The sequence below is a fragment of the Mus caroli genome, unplaced genomic scaffold, assembly GCF_978045245.1.
Source record: "Mus caroli unplaced genomic scaffold, Mus_caroli_1 scaffold_10, whole genome shotgun sequence".
NCBI classification, from domain to species: domain Eukaryota; kingdom Metazoa; phylum Chordata; class Mammalia; order Rodentia; family Muridae; genus Mus; species Mus caroli.
In genome coordinates, this window is record NW_028227265.1 from 43737429 (window position 1) to 43765408 (window position 27980).

Genomic DNA, 27980 nt, shown 5'->3' on the forward strand with positions numbered 1-27980 from the left:
ATTCTCCACCACTCACACCAGCCTCTGTTGTTGTTAACTGCTGATAAATGCAGTGCCTCCTTGGTCATACATTCTCAAACTACAGACTTCTCCAGCATAAGGTGCCTTGCCTTAGTGTACATCTGGCCCCTCCTCATCTTGAGTACTACTATAGTCTCCATCCAACTTGCCATTGAAAGTTCATTAACCACATTAAGCCTTAAAAGAAAAAATGTCTGATGCTGACCAGGTGCATCCATAGGTGGTTAAGGACCAAGGCCATGAATAAAGTTTAAAGCCCCTACAGAGCTGACTGGCATGATCCTGACAAGGTCTTTTGAGTGCTCTTTCCAGTACCCCAGAACCTCTTTAAAGACATGGATGGTTTTTCCTCTATTTGAATGATTACCCACATTGTAAGAATACTCAAAGTCTGTAGCTAATCTATCCAAACTAGATACAGAGACTCTCCTTAACTTTGGAGATATCCTGTGCTTGATTAAGCGTTTCTGAAAGTCTGTCCCCATGAACATTAATTGACCCATCCATGTGGAAGCAAAGGGGGGAGTATGGAGGGCTCTGCTTTTTCTGCTTATGTGTTGACTTATATCCTTGTAACTTGTGAGTAGATGTTTTAGTAGGAATTCCTGCATCCTTGGTATGATGATAACCAGCCTATGAGGGAGACCTGATTGGATATGGAAAACACAAGACTTAACAGTAGCACAGTATAAATAAGGGTGTTTGTGGTGGGGGGTTGTTTTCTGTATTGCTGCAGATCAAACTTGGGTCTCATACTCAGTATAGAACAGTATAGTTTAAGGTGTGCTCTTTTTATGATGCTTCCTTTGAATTATGCCACCATGGCATCACATTGCCTTGAACAAGTATGCTTTCCCATACTTTTCTTTCCCATGTTCCATTAGATTTGTGTGAGTATTCTTGGCAGTGCTGTCTGACTAGGTCAGATTAAAGCTCTCTTATAGAAACAGTACCCAGGAAGTTTTTAAGCACTGATCGAATGATTTTCCAAAAACCATTTTTTCTAAAATAATTTATTTGTTTCTTTTAGGAAATGACTTAATTGTCTTCTTGGCAGATCAGAGTGCACCCTATTTTAAACCCAAGGTAAAGGTATCCCTGAAGTAAGTATATATTATCCTTCTTATTATATGAATATGCAGTCACGTGGGTTGTATTTGAGATCAGTCGTGTTCAGCTGTGGTTTGTGACACAAAATTCCTAGTTCTGAGGTCTGCGTAGAAAACACTGTTTTGAAACTAAGTAAATTAATTAATTAAACCTGGGAGTTAGGTGAGTTGGCACCTAGCTCCAAGTCTGATAACCTAAGGTGGATACCCAGAATCCTCATGGTGGAAGATAAAACTGACTTCTATAAACTGTCCTCTCACCTCCATTTACATACTGTGGTATCAGCATGAACACACACACACACCACTAACATACAAATAAAATATAATTTTAAAGAAGGAAATATTGAAAATAAAATCTAAAAGTACTCCCCTTTATAAAAATAACTTTTGTTAGCTCCAGGTCTGTTCTATATAAACATTCTGCAGTCCCTTGCAATCTAATATGCTTTCTCAAATGTACTATGTCTCATCCTGATTGTTCCTGTGGAAGCAGATCACTCATAAAAATCTCATCATCTTAAAGATATTTTACATATGGGAGAAATGTATGAATTCTTCTATAGACCAGAAAGATCTAGACACACAAGAAGTCATTAAATACAAAAGACATATTACATTCAATTATTTGTATTAAATCTTGAGTTTTGAGTTGAAAATGTCTTGCATGATAAAGATTCCCTTTCCTGCTGTAATTTTTCTGATATGTTTTAAATCGTTGTTTGCTATAGGACTGTGAGTGCGTTGGTGACAAGTGTGGTCCCTGGGGATTATGATGGGGACTCACAGATGGATGTCCTGCTCACGTACGTTCCCCAAAATCACACCAACAGTGACCTAGGAGCGGTTATCTTCTGGGGACAAAATCAAACATTAGGTCAGTTTTCATTTATTATTGGCTGATATTCCTAATAAAAACATAATAGTTATTCTCAAAACAATTAAATGTTCTGTTCTTAGATACTAGTAAAAATTTCTTGACAGTTCGTTTTCTTTTCCAAAATAAACTAGTCCTTTTCAGAGAACAAATTCCATTCTTGATCACATGAAAAAGAGATATTGTAAGCTTTTAGATTTGTTGGAGTGACTAAAAAATTAACTTCAAGGCTAGTATGATGGCACTTGGGAGACAGACAGGTGGATCTCTCTGAGTTCCATGTCTGCCAGGATTAAATGTGAGACTTTATCTCATAAAACAAAAAGAGCAAACTTCAGAGCTTTGGGGAGAACAGTCCTCAGTCACCCTAAGGCACTGTGTCCTTTAGCTATGAGAGTTGGCCAGATGCACAGCAGCTGCTGCATAGGGTGCTAGTTCTGCTAAAAGTCTCATCAGCAAACTGGATGTGCACTTGGCCTCTTAATACTGCCAAATTTAGTGTGCAAACACAAAGATGGATGCAGAAGACATAAAGACATTGCCTCACCCCACATGCCTGTGAAAACCAGTCAACCTAGCTATCACAGCTTCACAGTTAGCTTAGCATTGCAGATGCCAGGATACCTGGCAGTCCCTCCCTTTTGCTTTCAAGTTTTCCCATTCCAGAAAAATACAAAAGGCGTAAGTTGTGAGTCAATCCACTATACCAATCATGAATTTGAAGTCCTATCTGAAAAGGCAATTGATAATCCTGACATAGACAGCAAATGCCGGTATGCTTTCTGTCAACATTTGTAAATTCAGACAACAATCTTAGCACATACACTTGTCCTTTAAATATTTACAGGAACACTATGTACGGGTGCTGTTTATAAAAAGAAATGGATAAGGCAGAGTGGGAATGATCATGGACATGATAGTTTATTTGTCTGCACTAAAATCTTGTTGATTACCAAATGGTACAGAAAAATATTCAGCTAAAAGATATTTATAAGGGAACCTCAAATGAAACTATGAATTGAATCTTCCCTATAGAGAGAATTCTCTCAATGTCGTATCATTAAATGAAGCTTTTGATGTCTCCTTAGTGATAGCTATTGCAGGAAATTAGAGATGAATCTTGTGAAAAATAAAAGAGTACTTGGAGTAGAAGAAAAATAATATTAAATGCCCAACACTTCATATTGTGTTTCTCTGTGTGAGTATGTCTCTACACACACACACACACACACACATACACATATATACATATATCCTTTTTTTTTTCACAGATCCTAAAAACATGACCATACTCAATAGGACTTTTCATGACCAACCACTGATTATGGAGTAAGTATGTGCTTGCTTTAAATTTAAAACTTACAAATGTAAAATAAAATCTTTTATGTAGAAAGCTACTTTGCTAAGTAGGATTGACACTAAATTCACTCCTTAAGATTATAGGAACCTGAGGGGAGGCCCTTGGTCCTGTGAAGGCTTGATGCCCCAGTATAGGTAAAGGAATGGTAAGGCAGGAAGGCAGGAAGGCAGGAGTGGGTGGGTGGAGGAGCACCCTCATTCCTCAGGGGGGATGGAATAGGGGGGTTGCAGAAGGGAAACATGGAAAGGGGATAATATTTTTTTTTGAAATGTAAATAAATAAAATATCCAATTAAAAAAATCTTGGCACTTAAGGAGTTAAAAAACAGAATTATCTTATCGGAACCTATATACAGGATTATATAGTGAACATATTAGCTATGAGGGAATGAGACACCAATGAAAGAGAAAATTGATTGTCCTGAAGGAAAAAAGATACGGATTTTTTGTTTTGTTAACTTCATATTTGTTCCTTGTAGATCTATAGGGATGTATAGTCATACATCATTCTTTAATTCAAATAGCAATTTTTGAGTTGAAAATGTTGATTGACAGATATAAAGAATATAAGGTTTTCTCCAGAAATGGAGAAAATTTTACACATTAAGAAGAAAATATGGGTCAGGCAGTGGTGGTGCATGCCTTTAATCCCAGCACTCGGGAGGCAGAGGCAGGTGGATTTCTGAGTTCGAGGCCAGCCTGGTCTACAGAGTGAGTTCCAGGACAGCCAGGGCTACACAGAGAAACCCTGTCTTAGAAAAAAAAAAAAAAAAAGAAAAGAAAATATGGTCCTTTAAAATAATCTTTCTTTTTTTTTTTTAAATAATCTTTCTTTATGTTATTTATTTCTTCAAAATATACAACTATGACTAAATCTAAATTTCGAGGTGAGATAATGCTGGTAGTGTGCTAAAGGTGGCTCCTGGAACATGAAGTATGCTCACAGTCTAGTGCTCGGTGAGCCTGTGTACACTTAGTGAAACCACTCCCACAGCCGCAGCAACAGGGGCTCCAGGCCTGAGGTAGAAACCCATAGTTTCTACTTTTTGAGTACTTGGTTTGATATTTGTGGAGGCTTTTTCATTGTTGTGATAAAAATCAACCTGAGGTATGAATAGCAACTAGGGATTATTTTATAGATTATTTTTAAGTCTAAAGGTTCTTGGAATTAGTACTGTCTCCTTCACTGTTGGGAGAGACAAGAGCAGGGCATCTTAATGTTTTTCTTCTTCTAAACCCTCTCTACTCTTTCCACATGACTCTGTTATATAGGTGTATAATAGAGGTATGTTTGTCAAACATGTGCTGATTGTGATTCATTCAAACATTTATCTTAAAATAATAGTTTACAGTCAACTGTACCTACGAAGAGGAGAGGATTCTTTTTACCATTATATAAGGAACTAGATCTTGATTGAAAATTTCATAGTGCAGGATGTATAGCATCTTTATTGTTTTCTAAAGACAATCAATATTACGTTTTGGACATCACTGCTGAGAGTGCCACTTCATATGAATACATAATTATTTGATTGTCAGATGTTTGCTTAGAATTTCAAAGATTATTAGAAAGTCTGCCTAACTACAAGCCATTGTTCAATGAATTTTTTAATGAAATTTAAGAGAACACCTTAAAAGTTAATTTTAAAAATCAATCAAGCTAACAACACAATTCAAATAGTTGTTAATTTTTTTACTTGCATGCTAAGGAATAACAATAGGAAAATACCTGTTTTCTCTCTGTAATTAAACCAATATTCCATAACAGCAAGACCTCCATATACTCAGAGCATTGCAGTTCATGCCATGGAATAGTGCTGGTATGAGCCAGGGGTTTCAGGCAGCAGTGCATTGATTGCCTTTGGGTGGTGCACAGTGGTTGTTTTGTATTTATAACCAAAGCCAGTGCAGTTATGTAATGCAACACAGGTGAGAATTACCAAAAATACCTCAGATTCATCATGTTTTTTACTTTAAATTAATTTTTGGTTGTTACAAATTCAAAAAACATTTCACTGTTGCTAAATATATTGCAACTCATAATTCAATTATTAAATCCCATTTGATATCACAACCAGTCCTTTAAGAAGCCATGCCCTATGTTATGTGGCGTTCATAGATAAACCCAAAAGGTTGCAAAGCAACACTAATTCCTGCTTTAAGATGCATCCAGTGCAGGTGGGCAAGATGCTTTCCTTTATGCTACTGCTCAGAAAACTCAAGCTGTCAGAACCCCTCTGTGGGTTTCTTATTTTCTTTTTTCAGTTTATATTATAATTGTATCATTTTCCCCTTCATTTCCCCCATTTAAACCATCCCATATATACCCTTTTGATTGGTTTCTTTTATTCATTAATTATGGTTACATAAAATTCATGGATATGGCTAATCCTGATTGCAAAAATATAACCAGTTTAGTTGGTATACTGTTATGTGGATGTGTGTGTTTCCAGGCTGACCTTTTGATACTGGATAAACAGTTGATATATGCTTCCCTGGAGGAGACTATTTCTCCTACTCTCAGCCTTCCTTAGTTGTCTATAGTTGTGTGTGGAAGGTTGAGGTCTCCTGGGTTTGCCCATATCCGCTTTAGCATGTCTGTTGTTGTCGTCCTTGTTCAACTCATGTTTAGGCAGTCATATTGATGAGGCTTTATAGGGCTAAACATTTTTAAGAGACACAATCTCACAACAAATGGTGAGAGCCCATCTTTTCTGTCCCCTGTGCTATAGTGATTCCTAAGCCTTGGGCTCGAGAAATATGTTGTAGATGTATCAGTTGGGAATGAATGGTATCCACTGTTGTAATGAGAATGAAAAGAGAAGTATCTTTGGTGAAGCATGTGGACTATATTTATGTATGCATATGAGGACAGATATTTAGAATGCAGTAGAGTTTGTGCTGGCTTAGTAAATTGGAGGTTGTTAGCTTCTCCAAGATCTATGACTTTACCACCTAGGGTAGTTGACTAGGTTTTCAGTATGAGATATGATTTTTCCATTGATGAGAGGGTCTTAGGTTCAATTAAAGAGCTAATGCATACCACTACTGCACCCTTAGGGTTATTGTACAATGCTGAATGTTGTTATGGCTCATAGGAATCGTAGCTGGGTAAGACTTTCGATTGTTTTTCTCCTTTGGAAGTTATCATTGTAACCTCTGTTACCATGAAAGGTGTTCCTCAGGGAGAAGATGTTCAGATGAGTTCCAGCTCAGGGACCTTTGTGTGCTATGTCTGAAGCACATGGTCTCTTCAGCAACAGGGACCTACCTTCCAACACTGGCAGGCAAGCAAGGGAAATAGCAATAGAATGTAGTGTTTGGAGAGTATCTTGGACAGCAATAACCAACAACTCAAAAGAAAGCTTCTATGCCTGGTATTGGGATTTTTCTAAAATGGTCTTTGACACTTGCAGGAAACATTATCATCCAGGTGAGGAATTTTCATTTAAGTTCTATATCTATATTTATTCACTGACTTAACTTGTATTATATGAATTTTTTGGTAGATAGCTAATAGGATGATTCCTCTTAATGCAAATCTAGTTTTTACTGTTGCTGCAGCAAGTTTATTGCTGCTGGTACATCCATTAACAAAACTAAAAGCCTTTGGTCTAGAAGGGGCAACCTGCTTCATTGGCCACAAATGGACATTGTTGCATATGATAATGCTCCACATTCCTGGAAGCTAAGTTAAAAGTGACATTTTAATAAAACAGCTGCCTAATTTTAAAAATATTTCTTTTCAGCTTCAATGGTGATCTAATCCCTGATGTGTTTGGTATCACAAATGAATCCAGCCAACCACAGATACTACTAGGAGGGTGAGTGAATAGGAGTATAACTGTGTAATTAATCATATGTATTCTTGCTGCTGCCAGGGCTGCATGGGAACATTTGCTTTAATCTTTGAAGAAAAGTCAACTTACTGAAAATGCTATTTAAAAAAATTCTTTTGAGAGTATTTGATCTTCTAAAAGAGTTTTAATTTGATCTGTAATCATTTTGTATGTAGAGCTATCTTCATTCATCCTAGAAGTAGACATACAGTTTTTGCTGATCTCCATGTGAATAGCAGTGCTTTATGCTTTAAACATTAAACAAGATGAATGGCTAGTCTACCAGGGCCGTCATGGTCTCATTAGCTCCCATACTGTACTTCAGAACCTTTGCTTCTTTATTTCATTTGTAAAGTTAACAGTTAATGAATACTCCCCCCAAAATTTAAGCACCCCCTTTAGTTTTAGAAACTTTTCAATGTGAACTTTTTCATTGATCAAGATGGGTGGATGGATAGATGGATGGACGGACGGGTGGATGGAAAGATGGACAGGCAGACAAGGGTATATACCTCAGTTCCTCTATGTTTCAATACCACTCTCCTCCTAAGTCAGGACTAGAGATGCCATGATACCTTTCATAAGGGACTTTCAATCAGTTTAATTTTCTTTCTGTAACTGGTAAGGCTAATTTTGTTTGTGTATAGAGGGTATATTTGTTTTAGTTGTTTGGAATTTGAGGAATTGCAGTGAATTACCCTATTAGCATGTCTTCACATACTTATTTGGAGCTCCAACAAATTTGTCTGTTTTTCAGACATAATATGTTTTTATGATTGTTTCCTAATGTGACTTACAGTTAAACATAACTAAATTGTGCTTAAGGTATATTGTGGCGAAATGCTTAGATGGCCTGTCATATTTTTTTATTACATAATTTCCTCAATTACATTTCCAATGCTATCCCAAAAGTCCCCCACACCCTCCCCCCACTTCCCTACCCACCCATTCCCATTTTTTTGGCCCTGGTATTCCCCTGCCTGGGGCATATAAAGTTTGCGTGTCCAATGGGCCTCTCTTTCCAGTGATGGCCGACTAGGCCATTTTTGATACATATGCAGCTAGAGTCAAGAGCTCCGGGGTACTGGTTAGTTCATAATGTTGCACCTACAGGGTTGCAGATCTCTTTAGCTCCTTGGATACTTTCTCTAGCTCCTCCATTGGGGGCCCTGTGATCCATCTAATAGCATCCACTTATGTGTTTGGTAGGCCCCAGCCTAGTCTCACAAGAGAAAGCTATATCAGAGTCCTTGCAGCAAACACTTGCTAGTGTATGCAATAGTGTCAGCGTTTGGAGGCTAAATATGGGATGGATCCCTGGATATGGCAGTCTCTGGATGGCCCATCCTTTTGTCTCAGCTCCAAACTTTCTCTCTGTAACTCCTTCCATGGGTGATTGTTTCCAATTCTAAGAAGGGGCAAAGTGTCCACACTTTGGTCTTCCTTCTTCTTGAGTTTCATTTGCTTTGCAAATTGTATCTTATATCTCGCTATACTAAGTTTCTAGGCTAATATCCACTTATCAGTGAGTACATATCATTTGAGTTCTTTTGTGATTGTGTTACCTCACTCAGGATGATGCCCTCCAGGTCCAACCATTTGCCTAGGAATTTCATAAATTCATTCTTTATAATAGCTGAATAGTACTCCATTGTGTAAATGTACCACATTTTTTGTATCCATTCCTCTGTTGAGGGGCATCTGGGTTCTTTCCAGCTTCTGGCTATTATAAATAAGGCTGCTATGAACATAGTGGAGCATGTGTCCTTCTTACTGGTTGGGACATCTTCTGGATATTTGCCCAGGAGAGGTATTGCGGGATCCTCTGGTAGTACTATGTCCAATTTTCTTTATTTTTTTTTATTTAATTTATTTTTTATTAGGTATTTTCCTCGTTTACATTTTCAATGCTATGCCAAAAGTACCCCATACCCACCCCCCCAATCCGCTACCCACCCACTCCCCCTTTTTGGCCCTGGGGTTCCCCTGTACTGGGGCATATAAAGTTTGCAAGTCCAATGGGCCTCTCTTTGCAGTGATGGCCGACTAGGCCATCTTTTGATACATATGCAGCTAGAGACAAGAGCTCTGGGGTACTGGTTAGTTCATATTGTTGTTCCACCTATAGGGTTGCAGTTCTCTTTAGCTCCTTGGGTAATTTCTCTAGCTCCTCCATTGGGGGCCGTGTGATCCATCTAATAGCTGACTGTGATCATCCACTTCTGTGTTTGCTAGGCCCCGGCATAGTCTCACAAAAGACAGCTATATCTGGGTTTTTTCAGCAAAATCTTGCTAGTGTATGCAATGGTGTCAGTGTTTGGAAGCTGATTATGGGATGGATCCCTGCATATGGCAATCACTAGATGGTCCATCCTTTCATCACAGCTCCAAATTTTGTCTCTGTAACTCCTTCCATGGGTGTTTTGTTCCCTTTCTAAGAAGGGGCACAGTGTCCACACTTTGCTCTTCGTTCTTCTTGAATTTCATGCGTTTAGCAAATTGTATCTTATATCTTGGGTATCCTAAGTTTCTGGGCTAATATCCACTTATCAGTGAGTACATATTGTGCGAGTTCCTTTGTGATTGGGTTACCTCACTCAGGAGGATGTCCTCCAGGTCCATCCATTTGCCTAGGAATTTCGTAAATTCATTTCTTTTAATAGCTGAGTAGTACTCCATTGTGTAAATGTACATTTTCTGTATCCATTCCTCTGTTGAGGGGCATCTGGGTTCTTTCCAGCTTCTGGCTATTATAAATAAGGCTGCTATGAACATAGTGGAGCATGTGTCCTTCTTACCGGTTGGGACATCTTCTGGATATATGCCCAGGAGAGGTATTGCTGGATCCTCCGGTAGTACTATGTCCAATTTTCTGAGGAACCGCCAGACTGATTTCCAGAGTGGTTGTACAAGCTTGCAATCCCACCAACAATGGAGGAGTGTTCCTCTTTCTCCACATCCTCGCCAGCATCTTCTGTCACCTGAATTTTTGATCTTAGCCATTCTGACTGGAGTGAAGTGGAATCTCAGGGTTGTTTTAATTTGCATTTCCCTGATGATTAAGGATGTTGAACATTTTTTCAGGTGCTTCTCAGCCATTCGGTATTCTTGAGGTGAGAATTCTTTGTTCATCTCTGAGCCCCATTTTTTAATGGGGTTATTTGATTTTCTGGAGTCCACCTTCTTGAGTTCTTTATATACATTGGATATTAGTCCCCTATCCGATTTGGGATAGGTAAAGATCCTTTCCCAATCTGTTGGTGGCCTTTTTGATGGTGTCTTTTGCCTTGCAGAAGCTTTGCAATTTTATGAGATCCCATTTATCAATTCTCGATCTTACAGCACAAGAGATTGCTGTTCTATTCAGGAATTTTTCCCCTGTGCCCATATCTTCGAGGCTTTTCCTTACTTTCTCCTCTATAAGTTTCAGTGTCTCTGGTTTTATGTGGAGTTCCTTAATCCACTTAGATTTGACCTTAGTACAAGGAGATAGAAATGGATCAATTCACATTTTTCTACAAGATAACCACCAGTTGTGCCAGCACCATTTGTTGAAAATGCTGTCTTTTTTCCACTGGATGGTTTTAGCTCCCTTGTCAAAGATCAAGTGACCATAGGTGTGTGGGTTCATCTCTGGGTCTTCAATTCTATTCCATTGGTCTATTTGTCTGTCACTATACCAATACCATGCAGTTTTTATCACAATTGCTCTGTAGTACAGCTTTAGGTCAGGCATGGTGATTCCACCAGAGGTTCTTTTATCCTTGAGAAGAGTTTTTGCTATCCTAGGTTTTTTGTTATTCCAGATGAATTTGCAGATTGCTCTTTCTAATTCGTTGAAGAATTGAGTTGGAATTTTGATGGGGATTGCATTGAACCTGTAGATTGCTTTTGGCAAGATAGCCATTTTTACAATGTTGATCCTGCCAATCCATGAACATGGGAGATCCTTCCATCTTCTGAGATCTTCTTTAATTTCTTTCTTCAGAGACTTGAAGTTTTTATCATACACATCTTTCACTTCCTTAGTTAGAGTCACGCCAAGATATTTTATATTATTTGTGACTATTGAGAAGGATGTTGTTTCCCTAATTTCTTTCTCAGCCTGTTTATTCTTTGTGTAGAGAAAGGCCATTGACTTTTTTGAGTTAATTTTATATCCAGCTACTTCACCGAAGCTGTTTATCAGGTTTAGGAGTTCTCTGGTGGAATTTTTAGGGTCACTTATATATACTATCATATCATCTGCAAAAAGTGATATTTTGACTTCATCTTTTCCAATTTGTATCCCCTCGATCTCCTTTTGTTGTCGAATTGCTCTGGCTAGGACTTCAAGTAAAATGTTGAATAGGTAGGGAGAAAGTGGGCAGCCTTGTCTAGTCCCTGATTTTAGTGGGATTGCTTCCAGCTTCTCACCATTTACTTTGATGTTGGCTACTGGTTTGCTGTAGATTGCTTTTATTATGTTTAGGTATGGGCCTTGAATTCCTGATCTTTCCAAGACTCTTATCATGAATGGGTGTTGGATCTTGTCAAATGCTTTTTCCGAGACTAAGGAGATGATCATGTGGTTTTGTCTTTGAGTTTGTTTATATAATGTATTACATTGACGGATTTCCGTATATTAAACCATCCCTGCATTCCTGGAATAAAACCTACTTGTTCAGGATGGATGATTGCTTTAATGTGTTCTTGGATTCGGTCAGTGAGAATTTTATTGAGTATTTTGCCATCTATATTCATTAAGGGAAATTGGTCTGAAGTTCTCTATTTTGTTGCATCTTTCTGTGGTTTAGGTATCAGAGTAATGGTGGCTTCATAGAATGAGTTGGGTAGAGTTCCCTCTACTTATATTTTGTGGAATACTTTGTGCAGAACTGGAATTAGATCTTCTTTGAAGGACTGGTAGAACTCTGCACTAAACCCATCTGGTCCTGGGCTTTTTTTGGCTGGGAGATTATTAATGACTGCTTCTATTTCTTTAGAGGATATGGGACTCTTTAGATCGTTAACTTGATCCTGATTTAACTTTGGTACCTGGTATCTGTCTAGAAATTGGTCCATTTCGTCCAGGTTTTCCAGTTTTGTTGAGTATAGCCTTTTCTAGAAGGATCTGATTGTGTTTGGGATTTCTTCAGGATCTGTTGTTATGTCTCCCTTTTCATTTCTGATTTTGTTAATGAGGATGTTGTCCCTGTGCCCTCTAGTGAGTCTGGCTAAGGGTTTACCTATCTTGTTGATTTTCTCAAAGAACCAGCTCCTCGTTTGGTTGATTCTTTGAATAGTTCTTCTTGTTTCCATTTGTTTGATTTCACCCCTGCATTTGAATATTTCCTGCAGTCTACTCCTCTTGGGTGAATTTTCTTCCTTTCTTTCTAGAGCTTTTAGGTGTGTTGTCAAGCTGCTAGCGTGTGCTCTCTCCAGTTTCTTCTTGGAGGCACTCAGAGATATGAGTTTCCCTCTTAGAAATGCTTTCATTGTGTCCCATAGGTTTGGGTATGTTGTGGCTTCATTTTCATTAAACTCTAAAAAGTCTTTAATTTCTTTCTTTATTCCTTCCTTGACCAAAGTATCATTGAGAAGAGTGTTGTTCAGTTTCCACTGAATGTTGGCTTTTCAGTATTTATGTTGTTATTGAAGATCAGCCTTAGGCCATGGTGATCTGATAGGATGCATGGGACAATTTCAATATTTTTGTATCTGTTGAGGCCTGTTTTGTGACCAATTATATGGTTAAATTTGGAGAAGGTCCCATGAGGTGCTGAGAAGAAGGTATAGCCTTTTGTTTTAGGATAAAATGTTCTGTACATATCTGTTAAGTCCATTTGTTTCATAACTTCTGTTAGTTTCACTGTGTCCCTGTTTAGTTTCTGTTTCCATGATCTGTCCATTGGCGAAAGCGGTGTGTTGAAGTCTCCCACTATTATTGTGTGAGGTGCAATGTGTGCTTTGAGCTTTACTAACATGTCTTTAATGAATGTGGCTGCCCTTGCAGTTGGAGCATAGATATTCAGAATTGAGAGTTCCTCTTGGAGGATTTTACCTTTGATGAGTATGAAGTGTCCCTCCTTGTCTTTTTTGATAACTTTGGGTTGGAAGTCGATTTTATTTGAAATTAGAATGGCTACTCCAGCTTGTTTCTTCATACCATTTGCTTGGGAGATTGTTTTCCAGCCTTTCACTCTGAGGTAGTGTCTGTCTTTTTCCCTGAGATGGGTTTCCTGTAAGCAGCAGAATGTTGGGTCCTGTTTGTGTAGCCAGTCTGTTAGTCTATATATTTTTATTGGAGAATTGAGTCCATTGATATTAAGAGATATTAAGGAAAAGTAGTTGTTGCTTCCTTTTATTTTTGTTGTTAAAGTTGGCATTCTGTTCTTGTGGCTGTCTTCTTTTTGGTTTTTTGAGGGATTACTTTCTTTCTTTTTCTAGGGAGTGAATTCCGTCCTTGTATTGGTTTTTTTCTGTTTTTATCCTTTGGAGGGCTGGATTCGTGGAAAGATAATGTGTGAATTTGGTTTTGTCGTGGAATACTTTGGTTTCTCCATCTATGGTAATTGAGAGTTTGGCCGGGTATAGTAGCCTGGGCTGGCATTTGTGTTCTCTTAGTGTCTGTATAACATCTGTCCAGGATCTTCTGGCTTTCATAGTCTCTGGTGAAAAATCTGGTATAATTCTGATAGGTCTGCCTTTATATGTTACTTGACCCTTTTCCCTTACTGCTTTTCATATTCTATCTTTATTTAGTGCATTTGTTGTTCTGATTATTATGTGTCAGGAGGAATTTCTTTTCTGGTCCAGTCTATTTGGAGTTCTGTAGGCTTCTTGTAAGATCATGGGCATGTCTTCCTTTAGGTTTTGGAAGTTTTCTTCTATAATTTTGTTGAAGATATTTGCTGGCCCTTTAAGTTGAAAATCTTCATTCTCATCAACTCCTATTATCTGTAGGTTTGGTCTTCTCATTGTGTCCTGTATTTCCTGGATGTTTTGAGTTAGGATCCTTTTGCGTTTTGTATTTTCTTTGATTGTTGTGCCGATGTTCTCTATGGAATCTTCTGCACCTGAGATTCTCCCTGCCGATGTTCTCTATGGAATCTTCTGCACCTGAGATTCTCCCTTCCATCTCTTGTATTCTGTTGCTGATGCTAGCATCTATGGTTCCAGATTTCGTTCCTAGGGTTTCTATCTCCAGTGTTGCCTCACTTTGGGTTTTCTTTATTGTGTCTACTTCCCTTTTTAGGTCTAGTATGGTTTTGTTCATTTCCATCACCTGTTTGGATGTGTTTTCCTGTTTTTCTTTAAGGACTTCTTCCTGTTTGGTTGTGTTTTCCTCTTTTTCTTTAAGTTCTTGTAACTCTTTAGCAGTGTTCTCCTGTATTTCTTTGAGTGAGTTAATAAAGTCCTTCTTGATGTCCTCTACCATCATCATGAGATATGCTTTGAAATCCGGGTCTACCTTTTCGGTTGTGTTGGGGTGCCCAGGACTAGGTGGGTTGAGAGTGCTGCATTCTAATTTCTGTTAGTAGGATTTTTACTTTTGCCTTTCGCCATCTGGAGCTAGTTGTTATAGTTGTCTCTGGTTAGAGCTTATTCCTCAGGTGATTATATTAGCCTCTATCTGCAGACCTGCGAGATTAGCTCTATCCTTAGTTTCAGTGGTCAGAGTACTCTCTGCAGGCAAGCTCTCCTCTTGCAGGGAAGGTGCCCAGATATCTGGTGTTTGAACCTGCCTCCTGGCAGAAGTTGTGTTCCACTCACCAGAGGTCTTAAGATCCCGTGGAGGGTCCTGTGAGGACCTTGGGGGTGTCCACAAACTCCGCACACAAGGAACCCCGCTGCTGGAGTGAACTGGAATGGACTTGTGCCCTGATCAGGCCGGGTTATCTGCTTCCTTAATTAATGCAGTCTTAGGTCCCACGAGATTGGCTTGGAGCAGGCCCTGTGTTCCACTCACCAGAGGTCTTAGGATCCTGTCGGGGATCCTGTGTGGGTCCTTGCGGGTGTCCGAAGACTCCCCAGGCCAGGAACCCCTGTGCTGTAGTGGACCGGAAGAGACTTGTGCCCTGATCAGGCCGGGTTATCTGCTTCCTTAATTAATGCATTCTTAGATCCCTTGCGATTGGCTTGGAGCAGGCGCTGTGTTCCACTCACCAGAGGTCTTAGGATCCCATGGGGGATCCTGTGTGGGTCCTTGTGGGGAACCACGGTGCTGCAGTGGACCGGAAGGGACTTGTGCCCCTGATCAGGCGGGTTTATCTGCTTCCTTAATTAATGCAGTCTTAGCATTAGATTGGATTGGAGCAGGCTCTGTGTTCCACTCACCAGAGGTCTTAGGATCCCATGGGGGATCCGTGTGGGTCCTTGCGGGTATCCGGAGACTCCCCGGGCCAGGAAACCCGGTGTTGCAGTCAGCCTGTCATATTTTATAAAAATGTTTCACAAAGAATGTAAATGTTTGGGTATTTATCATAATGAAGTTTTTAAGAATTGTTGTGAATCTTGAATCAAAAACCTGTTTTCCCTTCTTCCATCTATACCAAATATCTGAAACCAGTCATGCTGTAGAGATAACTTGGAAGCAGACTCTCATTTGGTTTAGGGCCATTTCTAAAAGGAACAACATGAGGAGCAAGAAAATGTGATCCCTGTCCCTCCTGCAACAGGTTGGGACTCTTCAGGGAGCCCACAGTCAACTGTGATTGAGAGCATGCAGGTGACTGGCGGTTATTTCATGGCCTCTTGGTGTACATCACTGGAACAGCACCACTGTGTTTTTTAATTTGACAAGTGCTTTTATTTGCAACATTTCTGTTTGCAAGGTACTTTTATAGATTCTCCGTTTTCTTGCCACACTTTCCCACTATGAAGTTGCTCAGTATATTATTCACATCTTCATACACTGTGTTACTTTCTTGACCAGTCCTGAATTGATTTTCTTCCTTCATTCATCTTCTACTACTTGAGTCCTCTGATCCCTGCTGCCTTTGGAAAGTAGGACTGTAAGATCTTTCAGCTATTTCCTTTTTGTTAGTGTCCAGGACTGAGGAGTTGGGAGATTGTGGTGGTGTCCTGCCTCCTCATAGCTTTCACTTTTTGTTGTGTTTTATACATTTAAATGGATGTGTCTTTTTGTTAGACATTGAAGATTGTTATTTACCCACTAGTGTTGCGGCCTGCCCGCAGTCCACAACACGAATGGTTCAACTGAGAATGGCAGTTCGAGCTGAAAAGAGAGGAATCTAGAAGGGGCGGAAGAAAGAATGGAGCTAAGACAACATTCTGATCAAAGCTCAATTTTACTATTTCCAGACACTCAGTTATAAAGGAAGGGGGAGGGAACCCAATATCCCGCCAAGTAACTCAGGGTCCAGTAGCAGGATGAACACGTGTGTGCCTCCAGGCAGCAAAGGCAGGGTCCAGCAGTAGGCGTGGCAGGACGAATAAGCAGGAAGCTCCACCCTTGAGCAAGCAGGTTCCAGGCTGGGGGAAGGGAGGCCACATCTCCTCCCATTAGTTAACAAAACAAACAAACAAAACAAAAACAAAAAAAAAAGGGGGGCTGGCCTGAGGTAGAAAAATTATTTATGTTCAATAGTTCTGCCTGAGTTCTTAGGGCTAAAGAAAAAACCTGTTTCCGTGGGATTTCCTAAGTTTTCTAATGGTAAACTGTATTTGGCTAAGACTGTCTTTATTATCCTAGTAAACCACTAACAGAATAGGCTCTGACTTTATAATGCTAATTAGTGCTGAATAGGTAACTACCTGTTTGCATTTTAAGTAGGGCGTTGGAACCCTGGCTAAGTTTAACTAAACAAATTTAGAATAACACTGAGCTGATAATCCTCCGCAATTTTTGATGACAGGCAGGGAAACAGGGAGAAGGGGGTAAGACTGGCTGGCTCCTAGTACAAGGCCAGTTGGCTTTTTTTTTTTTTTTATTTGTTTGGGTGGGAGGCAGTGAAGGGCTTGCCCTTTCGACAGTAAGGTCTCCAACCTCTCTCCCCCCTATTAATTAAGTTTAAATAGGCAATGCTTAACAGAGGTGATCAAATGATTTTCTCATCCGTAGATGAGTGGGCCTTTAACCTTGACTTGGATGGACATTGACCTGATTCCTCCCATGAGCGTTATAACAACCCACATCTGTGGCTCTTGGTATCTTTTGGGGAGGGGAGGCAGAGCCTTAGGTATTTTTGGTTTTTTGCTGGAATCAGATACCAACCTCTTTTAAATCAGGTGTGTCGCACAGGGAACTCAGAAACGGTCAAGCTGGACCTTCCCCCGCAGTAATCTCCTGCGCCAAGCGGTACCCATACTGTATTCATATGATTATGAATCAGTAGCGCAGTTCTGAGTTATGCGCGGTCTCTATATGAGACTTGTCAACCTCAGATTTAGCAAAGCCTAGACAAGAATTATGTCAGTATTAACACCATTAATTTTGGTTAAAATAGGAGCTGGAGGTCTTTCCTCCTCATCTCTGTTATTCCCAATAGCCTGAGGAACTAAGGACACCTTGCAGTAACAGCAAGGGTGAAAAGCCAGAGGCCAGCTAAGGGACTAAGCCCATCTCTATCAAAATAAGAACTAATCTCTGTAAATATATGAAATTTCTACTTCCCTAGCTCTCCTGGTAAATCTAAATCCTATCTCAGACTGAAAGCCACGTGCTGGGATGTCCTTGGAAGGGAGATTAGCAGTACCACCTGTTTGCTCTTAGGGGCAGAGAACCGGAGAATGTAAATTGACCTGCTTGAGAAAAGAAAGAAATCTAAACAATGAGAGAGTAGCACTGTAAATTTTCTGTTTGGAGAAGTCAAGGTACTTTATTTAGATGCAAATTGTAAAGCTAAAGCTAGTTTTTTGGCCTCCTGTAGGGGATTTGGCTAGAGAGGTGAAACCTTTCATGATCACGTTGGGCCAGAGCAACAGGATTCGAAACTAAAGCTTCTCCTATTAGAGCTCTGTCAATGCGATCATTACCCTCGGCCAGAGGCCCAGGAAGACCAGAGTGAGACCGTATATGGCCAATATAAAACGGATTTTTCCGGGCAAGAATGATGTTTTGCAATTCTGAAAATAAGGATCCTGATGGTGTATTGAAGTTAAACGTACCACAGGTTTCTAATAAGGGTACTGACTGAGCAACATATAAACTGTCAGTAAAGATATTAAAAGCCTCATGTACAGTCTGAAAGACCTTTAGCACTGCTGTTAATTCGGCTAGCTGAGCCGAGAGACCAGGAGTCTCTACGATAACCTGTATTAAGGTAATGGGCAATTCCTCTATCTGAGTGATTTTTGTTAAAATTCAGTCCATCATCAGAGTTTCCACATTTATCAATTTTTGAGTTAAGAAGATCTTTTTCTGAGGAGGCCTTCTCTGATAGACACTCCTCCTGAGATACCGCAAGCTCCGCCCTAGGGCAATTTAGCCCTGGAGAAGTTGCATCTTTTATAGCATCATTTACAAGCGCCCAGAGGCCTAGGGTAAAATTATCTGTCTGAGCGATATTCAAGGCCTCACCAACTTTCTCCCAGGTTCCACAATCTATCATTTCTTCTTTCTTGAACCATGGACAACAGCTATCTATCTTATCTAAAAAATTTCTTACTAATTGTACTTCAAGCCTTACTCCTCTGGCCTGAAACAACTCCTGAAAACTAAAAACAACCGCCTGATCCATGACTTTAAACCCTTCCTTCTTCCACCTAAGCAGCTTTCTAAAAAGCTGCGGCACACCGCCTGTCTCCGTATCTAGTTCCGATTAACGAGCTGCTGACCCAAGCAGAAACAGTGTTGGGTTAGCACTGATTCAAACTTGATTCGTATCCTACCGCATCCTCAGCAACACTTTACAAAACTGAAATTTTAGGCTAGCGCTAGCATGTGTACCTGTCCGTTGCTCCAATGCTCCGATACGAAGATCCTTTCCTTTCTTGTGGAGCTCCACACAGCAGTCGTTTCTCTTAGCATCCCTCTGCCATTCTTCAGGTCCCAGTTCTGGTGCCAACTATTTCGGCCTGCCCGCAGTCCACAACACGAACGGTTCAACTGAGAATGGCAGTTCGAGCTGAAAAGAGAGGAATCTAGAAGGGGCGGAAGAAAGAATGGAGCTAAGACAACATTCTGATCAAAGCTCAATTTTACTATTTCCAGACACTCAGTTATAAAGGAAGGGGGAGGGAACCCAATATCCCGCCAAGTAACTCAGGGTCCAGTAGCAGGACGAACACGTGTGTGCCTCCAGGCAGCAAAGGCAGGGTCCAGCAGTAGGCGTGGCAGGACGAATAAGCAGGAAGCTCCACCCTTGAGCAAGCAGGTTCCAGGCTGGGGGAAGGGAAGTTTATTTATATGTCTTCCTCATCAGGTGTCTGGGGAGTTGTTTACTACTGCTAAGTAAGAGGGGAAGCCAACTGTAGGGATGGAAGCAATGCTTTGACTCCACTCCCAATATAAACATGCAGTAAAAATACTGTCTACTTCCTGCAGTCAGGAAGAGACAGAAGCACTAGGACTGTTGGGAAATGTAGTCTATCTGTTTTTAGAGCTAAGGGTACTAATAGTAAAAGACAAAGGGGAGAGAAAGAAGAAAAGGAAGGTAATTTTATGAGGAGGGGGGAATATATTAGAACTATGAGACATTATAGAGAAGACTCATGAAAAGAAAGGAGGGCCAGCAAGATGGCCCAGCACATGTAAGTGCTTACCACCAAACTTGACAACATGACTTTGATCCCCAGTACATGTACTGGTAGAGGGAGAGAATCAACTCCCCCAAGTTGTCCTCCGGCTTCCACAAGCATGCTATGGCATACAAACCCTCCCAAAATAAGTAAATATGTGTAAGAATTAAAAGAGAACAGTTATAAAAAAAAATCTATTCAGATAGATATATAAGATAAAAGTGATAACAAAACAAAAAAGAAAATACAAAACTATAAATTTAAAGATAAGAAATGAAATAGGAACTATTATGTTATTGGTCAATATTTTTTCCTAGTTAGGATGGTTTTCCCCAGCTCTTTGGTTCATTCTTTGTAGCTGGCTCTGTAGATCAAGAATACCAATCTCCATAACTCAATGAAATTAGATGTGTATTTCAACCCTGGCAGGAGTTTCTGTGTCAGCCTTTCTGACTGTCTTTGTAGAGGCCTATTTTCATTCTTGTAGTGTACTGGCGATTGCACTCACCTTGTGGGATTTTATATAACCCAGGCTCTGTGGTACAAGCACATGCTTGATTTTACCTGGATGTTTTCAGCTTGCCAGGATCCTACCAAATCCACATATGTCCACTGCAGAGAACCTCTGATTCCACATGATATTTATGTGTCATGTTATGTCTCACCTAAGCTGCAGTAGGAGGGGCCTTTCCTGTATTCTTAAGACCTGTCATTACAGGGCATTTGTGTACAATCCCAGCTTCAGGTTTACACACTACACTTCTGCAACAACCAGCACTATCTACCATCTCTAAATCCACTAGTGCCCAGCATGTGATCTTGTGTATGCAGAGCCAGTCCATCTTCATTGAAATGGCCATCATCTTATTTGACATTGAAAATGAAAATTTATATTTTAAAAATGTATACATTTTAATTTTATTTTAATTTATAAAATCAAAACTAAAATAATAGTTCAAAAAGGAAAATGCCAATATCTCTATGGACTTTGTATCACTTGAAAATATCCTATAAATGTGCCATGGTTTATTTATTTTGATTTCTGTGTTTGGTTTTCTCTAAAATTTCTTTCAGTAGTATAAGATTTTAAAAGTTATTCTGCCTAAAAATGTGTTCCTTTTGTCTCTTATATACTATATTCTTATATGCAACACATTAGACTAATACCCTGTTATATTACATCTCTCATTCAAACATCAGTCACAGATTAAAAAGTAGTAACCAACTACTTTCCCCTAAGTGATTTATCCTGAAAGTAGCTTAATGAATTTTTTAAAGATTTATTTTATTTTTAATTTGTATGTGTATGTGTGATACCCAGCGTTGTTCAGTTCCCTAGACTTGGAATTACAGGCATTTGTGAACTGCCCGACATGGATGTTAGAAATCAAACTTGCTGTGATAGCAATACTCACACATACAAAATCTGCCTGCCACTGCCTCCCAAGTCTAAGATGTATGAATAGCATGCAGAAAACCCTAAGTCAATCCTCTCCTGTACAGAGATGCATGTGTCCACACATATACATACACGCTTTTTGTCAATACCATTGTGGCATACCTTTATGGTGGTTTGGATGTTTGGCAGAGAGAGTGGCACTATTAGGAGGTATAGCCTTCTTTGGATAGGTATAGCATTGTTGAAGCATGTCACTGTGGGGGTGATCTTTGAGACCCTTCTCCTAGCTGCCTGGAAGAGAGAGTCTTCTTCTGGTTCCCTATGGAACAAGATGTAGAACTCTCAATTCTTCCTGCAGTGCCATGTCTGCCTGTGTCCTGCCATGCTTTCCACCTTGATGTTAATGGGCTAAACCTCTGAACCTATAAGTCAGCCCCAATTAAATGTTGTCCTTTATAAGCGTTGCCTTGGTCATGGTGTCTCTTCAAAGCAATGGAAACCCTAACTAAGACACTGTGGATAAGAAAAAGTTGAGTGTATACCTGGGAGAACAGCATTAGTCTGTTACTAATGTTCTGTTGGGTTTCTTCCAGCAAGGGTCCACATCCCAAAGGTTCCATAACCCCCAAACACTGCTGAGATGTGGGATGAAGCATTAAATATTTGAACCTATAGGAGACATTCCTCATTCAAACCGCCATATATGTATCAGTGTATAAGTGAAAAAAAAAAAAAAAAAAAAACCAAAAAACCAAAACCCTCAAAAGAAGTCCCACACTTTAGGACTTAGATTAGCAGCCCAGTCTTACTCATCAGCGATCAACCTAACTTTTGCAACCCAAGGGTTATGCAGTATGGATATATCAACTCCTGGGTTTCTTCTATTTAAATTTGACTAGCAACATAGATTTATAGAGAACTTGCAATGACTATTACACAGAGTGCCAAGAGCTTTCATAACATTGTGCTGAGAATGCATTGGGCCATAACCTGGTCCTGGACTTTCTTCAACATAACGGGTTGCCCAGAGTAAAAGTAACAATCACTGGCTACAGTTACAGTGAATGTGGTCAGTTTAGACAGTTAATGGACCCTGTGTTTTTGTTCAAGAGGAAGTTATCTGACAGTGTGATGATAAAGCTAATAAGACAGAGGAGATACATGCATCATGTTAAATGTCAAATGTGAAGCTTCAGTTGTGTCTCAAATTCACTTTATTCTAGATTGAAGCCACATAATAATTTATCACATTGCTAAGTAATAACACCTAGCTATGAAGTGTTTGAGTATCTTCCACAGTTATGTGAGCTTATCATTAATAGGCATTTTTTATAAAAGAATAATTGAAACTGATGTTGTATAAGCATTCAGAATAACATTAGTACTCAGAGAAAATATGTTCAGGTGAGTTCCAGCGCAGGGACCTCTGAGCCCTTTTTCTGAAGCACATGGTATCTTCAACTGTAGGAACTTACCTCTGAGTAACCAAGGAAACATAGCAATAGCATCTAATATTTGTGGAGTCTTTTGGTCTACCCTGACAGACAATTCAAAAACAGGCTTCACATGCCTAGTGCTGGGGTTTTTGTTAAATGGCCTTTGGCTCTTTGAGGGAATATTGTCAGCCCAAATGAAAAAATTTAAACTATACATTCATGTATGGTTACATACCTACTTATGTTTATTATAGTTATTAACATAGGTAGTTAATCGTTGATACCTTGTGGCTTCTCCAGGCATTCTCACTGTTGTTTTACCTTCCTTTTTCTTTCTCTGTTATCTCCCTCCCCATTTCCTAACTAAAGCCCTTCATGGTTTTCCCATTTACCCCATTAGATCACTTCTACCCTGTGATTCTTCACATTGACCCTGTGGTGTGTTGGGTGAGATTGGCCCCCATAGACTCATATGTGTGAATACTTGGTCCCCCATTGTTGGGATTATGAAGAGGATTTGGAAGTGTAATCTTATTGAAAAAGTGTGTCACTGGCAGCAGGCTTTCCAAGACAGTACCATAAAGCTCTCTCTCTCTGATGCTTGGTTGCTGTCTCGAGATGTGAGCTCTTAGTTATAGCTTCAATATTTTGTATGCCTTTCTGCTGTCATACTTTTCAAATAAAATAGTTATGGACTATTAACTTTCTGAACCTGAAGTCCCTACCTGGTAAATTCTTTCTCCTATAAGTTATCTTGGCCATGGTGTCTTAACATAGCAATATAAAAGTACTGAGACACCTCCCAAGGCCCCGATTCCAACAGTGGTCCTCTCTTACTTTTCTGGTTTCTTCAATTACCCCAGTGTATGTACTATGAAGGTTTGGAATTAGAGCATTTGTTTCTCTAAGTCTTGGTTACATTACTCAGTATAATCTTTACATCTTTCCTACTTCAGTCCATTTACCTGTAAAGTTTGTGATTTTGGATTTTTTTTATATCTGAATAGTATTCCATAGTATATATGAACCACATTTCCTTATCCACACATTAGTTGAAAGACATTTAAACCCATTCTATTCCCTAGCTAGTGTGAATATTTTAGCAGTGAACATAGCTGACCAAGTATATGTAGAGTAGAATGCCAGGCTGTGGAGTATATCAAGGAGTGCTATGGCTGGATCATGTGTTAGATTTAATTTGAGCTTTGTGTTAGATTTAATTTCTCTGTACTGATTTCCACAATTTTTGCACCAGATTTCAATCCCAATCCCACCAACAATGAATGAGGGTTTTCTTTTTGCTAGAACTCATCTAGCTTTTTGTTGTTGTTGCTTGTTTGGTGGTTGATTGGTTTGTTTTTGTTTTTATGATCTCTTTCTTTATTGATCTTTGTCATTCTTACTAGGGTAAAATTAAATCTCAAAGTTATATTGATTTGCACTTGTCTAATTACTAGTGAAAATGAAAAGTTTTTTATATATTTCTTCTGTGTGTGTGTGTGTGTGTGTGTGTGTGTGTGTGTGTGTGTGTGTACTTTTCAGATCTCTATCAGGTCCAGTCCCATTTTAAAATGGGTCATATGGTTTTTAACTCTGTTTTTGTGTTCTTTATATGTTCTAAATATTAACCCTTTATCAGATAAATAGCTGGCAAAGATTATCTCCCACTTTATGGGCTTCCTCTTCATCTGGTTTATTGTTTCTTCAGCTATACAGGCATCTTTTAATTTTATAAGACGCCACATGTCAATTGTTGGACTTAATTCTTGGACAAATGGAGTCCGATTCAGAAAGCCCTTCCCTACCCTTATATTATGGAGAGTACTTTGTGTGTTTTCTTCTAGGAACTTCAGTGTTTCAGGTTTCACTTTTAATTCGTGAGGGTGGTAGATATAAGTCTAATTTCATTCTGCTGCATAAGGACATCCAGTTTTCCCAGCACCATCTGATAAAGATACTTTGTTTCCTCCAGCTTAAGACTTTGGCTTCTTTGTCAAATATTAAATGACTATTATTATGTACTCATGTATGGGTCTTCACTTTTGTTGTACTGGTCTACAAGGCAGTCCAGACTTTATCCCCCTCTCGGTCTACCCTCCCACTGTTCCACATTCAATACCTTCCCCTCTTCCCCCCCCCCATCCCCAAGAGGATGTCCCCCACCCACCCCCCATCCCACCAGACCTCCCCACTCCCTGGGGCTTCCAGTCTCTTGAGGGCTAGGTGGATCTTCTCTTAGTTTAGACCAGGCAGTCCTCTGCTGTATATGTGTTGGGGGCCTTGTATCAGATGATGTATGCTGACTGGTTGGTGACTCAGTGTCTGAGAGATCCTGGAGGTCCAGGTTAGTTGAGAACTGCTGGTCTTCCTATAGGGTCTCCCTCTTCCCCAGCTTCTTCCAGCTTTTCCCTAATTCAACCATAGGGGCCACCAGCTTCTGTCCATTGGTTGGGTATAAATATCTGCATCTGACTCTTTCAGCTGCATGTTGGGCCTTTCGTAGGTCAGTCATGATAGGCCCCTGTTTGTAAACACACCATAGCATCAGTAATAGTGTCAGGCCTTGGGGCCTCCCCTTGAGCTGGATCCCAATTTGAGCCTGTCGCTGGACCTCTTTTCCCTCAGGCTCTTCTCCATTTTTGTCCCCGCAGTTCTTTCAGACAAGAACAATTCTGGTCAGAGTTTTTGACTATGGAATGACAACCCTATCCCTCCACTTGATGCCATGTCTTTCTACTGAAGATGGACTCTACAAGTTTCCTCTCCACACTGTACAGCATTTCATCTAAGGTCCCTCCCTTTGAGTCCTGGAAGTCTCAATAAAATTCTCACAAACTGAATCCAAGAACACATCAAAACCATCATTCACCACAATCAAGTAGACTTCATCCCAGGATGCGAGGTTGGCTCAATGTTTGAAAATCCATTAATGTAATTCACTAAGAAAAAAACATAAACTCAAAAAAAAAAAAAAATCACATTATCTCCATACAACAACCCTTCATGTTAAAAAGGTATTGAAGAGATCAGAAATTTAAGGCTCTAACCTAAACATAATAAAAACAATTTATAGCAAACCAACATCCAATATCAAATTAAATGGAGAGATACGTGAAGCAATCTCACTAAAATCAGGGACAAGATAAGGATGCCCACTCTCCCTGTATCTGTTCAATATAGTACTCGAAGTTCTAGCTAGATCAATAAGACAACAAAAGGAGATCAATGTGATACAAAATGGCAAAGAAGAAATCAAGGTATCACTATTTGCAGATGGTATAAGAAATATTCTAAATAAGCGACCCCAAAAATTCTACCAGAGAGCTCCTACAGCTGATAAACACAATCAGCAAAGTAGCTGGATACAAAATTAACTCAAATCAGTAACCTTCCTTTATAGAAATGATAAATGGGCTGACAAAGAAATTAGAGAAATAACACCCTTCACAATAGTCACAAATAATATAAAATATCTTGGGGTAACTGTAACCAGACAAATGAAAGATCCCTATGACAAGAATTTCAAGTCTCTCAAGAAAGAAACCGAAAGCCAGGCGTGGTGGGGCACGCCTTTAATCCCAGCACTTGGGGGCAGAGGCAGGCGGATTTCTGAGTTCAAGGCCAGCCTGGTCTACAAAGTGAGTTCCAGGACTATAGAGAGAAAACCTGTCTCAAAAAAAAAAAAAGAAAGAAAGAAATTGAAGAAGATTTTAGAATATGTTTTTAATTTATGGAGAACAAAGAGAATTTGATCGAGATTGCACGAAATCTGTACAGAGCTTTTCAGATGGGTATTTTCACTCTGCCACTCCAAGAGCATGGAATGTCTTTCCATTCTCTAGTGTCTTTATCTCTTTCTTCTGAGGCTTAAAAAGTTTTCCTTGTAGAGATCCTTCACTTCCTTGGTTAGATTTATTTCTAGATTTTTTTTTTCTCAAGGCTATTGTGAATGGTCTCCATGATCTCTTTCCTGTATAGTTTGTTGGTATATAGAAAAGCATGATCTCTTTCCTGTATAGTTTGTTGGTATATAGAAAAGCATGATCTCTTTCCTGTATAGTTTGTTGGTATATAGAAAAGCATGATCTCTTTCCTGTATAGTTTGTTGGTATATAGAAAAGCATGATCTCTTTCCTGTATAGTTTGTTGGTATATAGAAAAGCTGTTGATTGTACAGGTTGACTTTGTGACTTTGTATACCACCACATTGATGGAATCTGTGCAACATTTCCAGGATTTTTTTGGTAGAATTTTTGGAATCTCCTGTGTCTAATGTCATGTCATCTGCAGATCGATTTTTTTTCATATCTTTCCCTATTTGTATCCCTTCAATTTTCTTCTCTGGCCTCATTGGTCCAACCAGCGATTCAAATGCTCTATTGAAAAGGAAGAGGGTATGGGGGACTTTTGGGATAGCATTGGAAATGTAATTGAGGAAAATACGTAATAAAATATATTAAAAAAAAAAAAAAGAAAGAAAGAAAAGGAAGAGGTCTAGTGCAGGGCCCTGTCTGTTCTTGACATTAGGGAAATTGCTTCAAGTTTTTCTCCACTTAGGATGATCTTGGCTATGGGTCTTCCATACATGGCTTTTATTGTGTTGAGGTATGTTCCCTATAGTCCTACATTATCTATGATTTTATCATGAAAGTATGTTGTATTTTATCAATGCTATTTCTAAATCTATTGAAATGATAAAATGTTTTTTGGCTTTATGTCCACTTATATGGTTTATTACATTTATTGACTTGCATATATCCAATCTTCTCTGGATTTCTGGGATAAAGCTAACTTGGACATAAGTTCTTGATATACGTCTATATTCAATTTATGGGTATTTGATTGAGCATTTTTTAACCTATGTTCATCAGGAATACTGGCCTATACTTTTCCTATTTTCATTGTCTTTCCCTGTTTTGGGTGTTAAAGTAATACTGGGCTTGTAAAAAGAGTTTGGAGGTTTTTAATTTTTTTAATACTTTAAGAAGGGCTAACTATAGGTGTTTTTTGAAAGTCTAATAGAGTTTTTCTGTGAATCCATCTAATCCTGAACTTTTTTTAATTAAAAGAATTTTGTTTCTATTTCTATCTGTGCATTTGTTACATGTCGGGTTCTGTGACTAAAGTCTTCCTGGTTAAATTTTGATAGTTTGGCTGAATCTAATAATTTGTGAATTTCTTTTAGGTTTTCAAAATTAATGGACTATAAGATTTTAATATCCCTTATGATATTCTGAATGGGGGCGGGGCAGAATT

General features: G+C 39.2%; 1 protein-coding gene across 1 annotated transcript in view; it reads left to right on the forward strand.

The window, feature by feature from the left end:
* The window catches only part of Itfg1 (integrin alpha FG-GAP repeat containing 1), a 129324-nt gene that overhangs the window by 855 nt on the left and 100489 nt on the right, over positions 1 to 27980 (forward strand). The window contains exons 2-5 of the mRNA XM_021170171.3: positions 1052 to 1124; positions 1862 to 2007; positions 3279 to 3336; positions 7116 to 7190. Coding sequence (XP_021025830.1) covers positions 1052 to 1124; positions 1862 to 2007; positions 3279 to 3336; positions 7116 to 7190 — 352 coding nt within the window. The remainder of the gene's footprint in view (positions 1 to 1051; positions 1125 to 1861; positions 2008 to 3278; positions 3337 to 7115; positions 7191 to 27980) is intronic.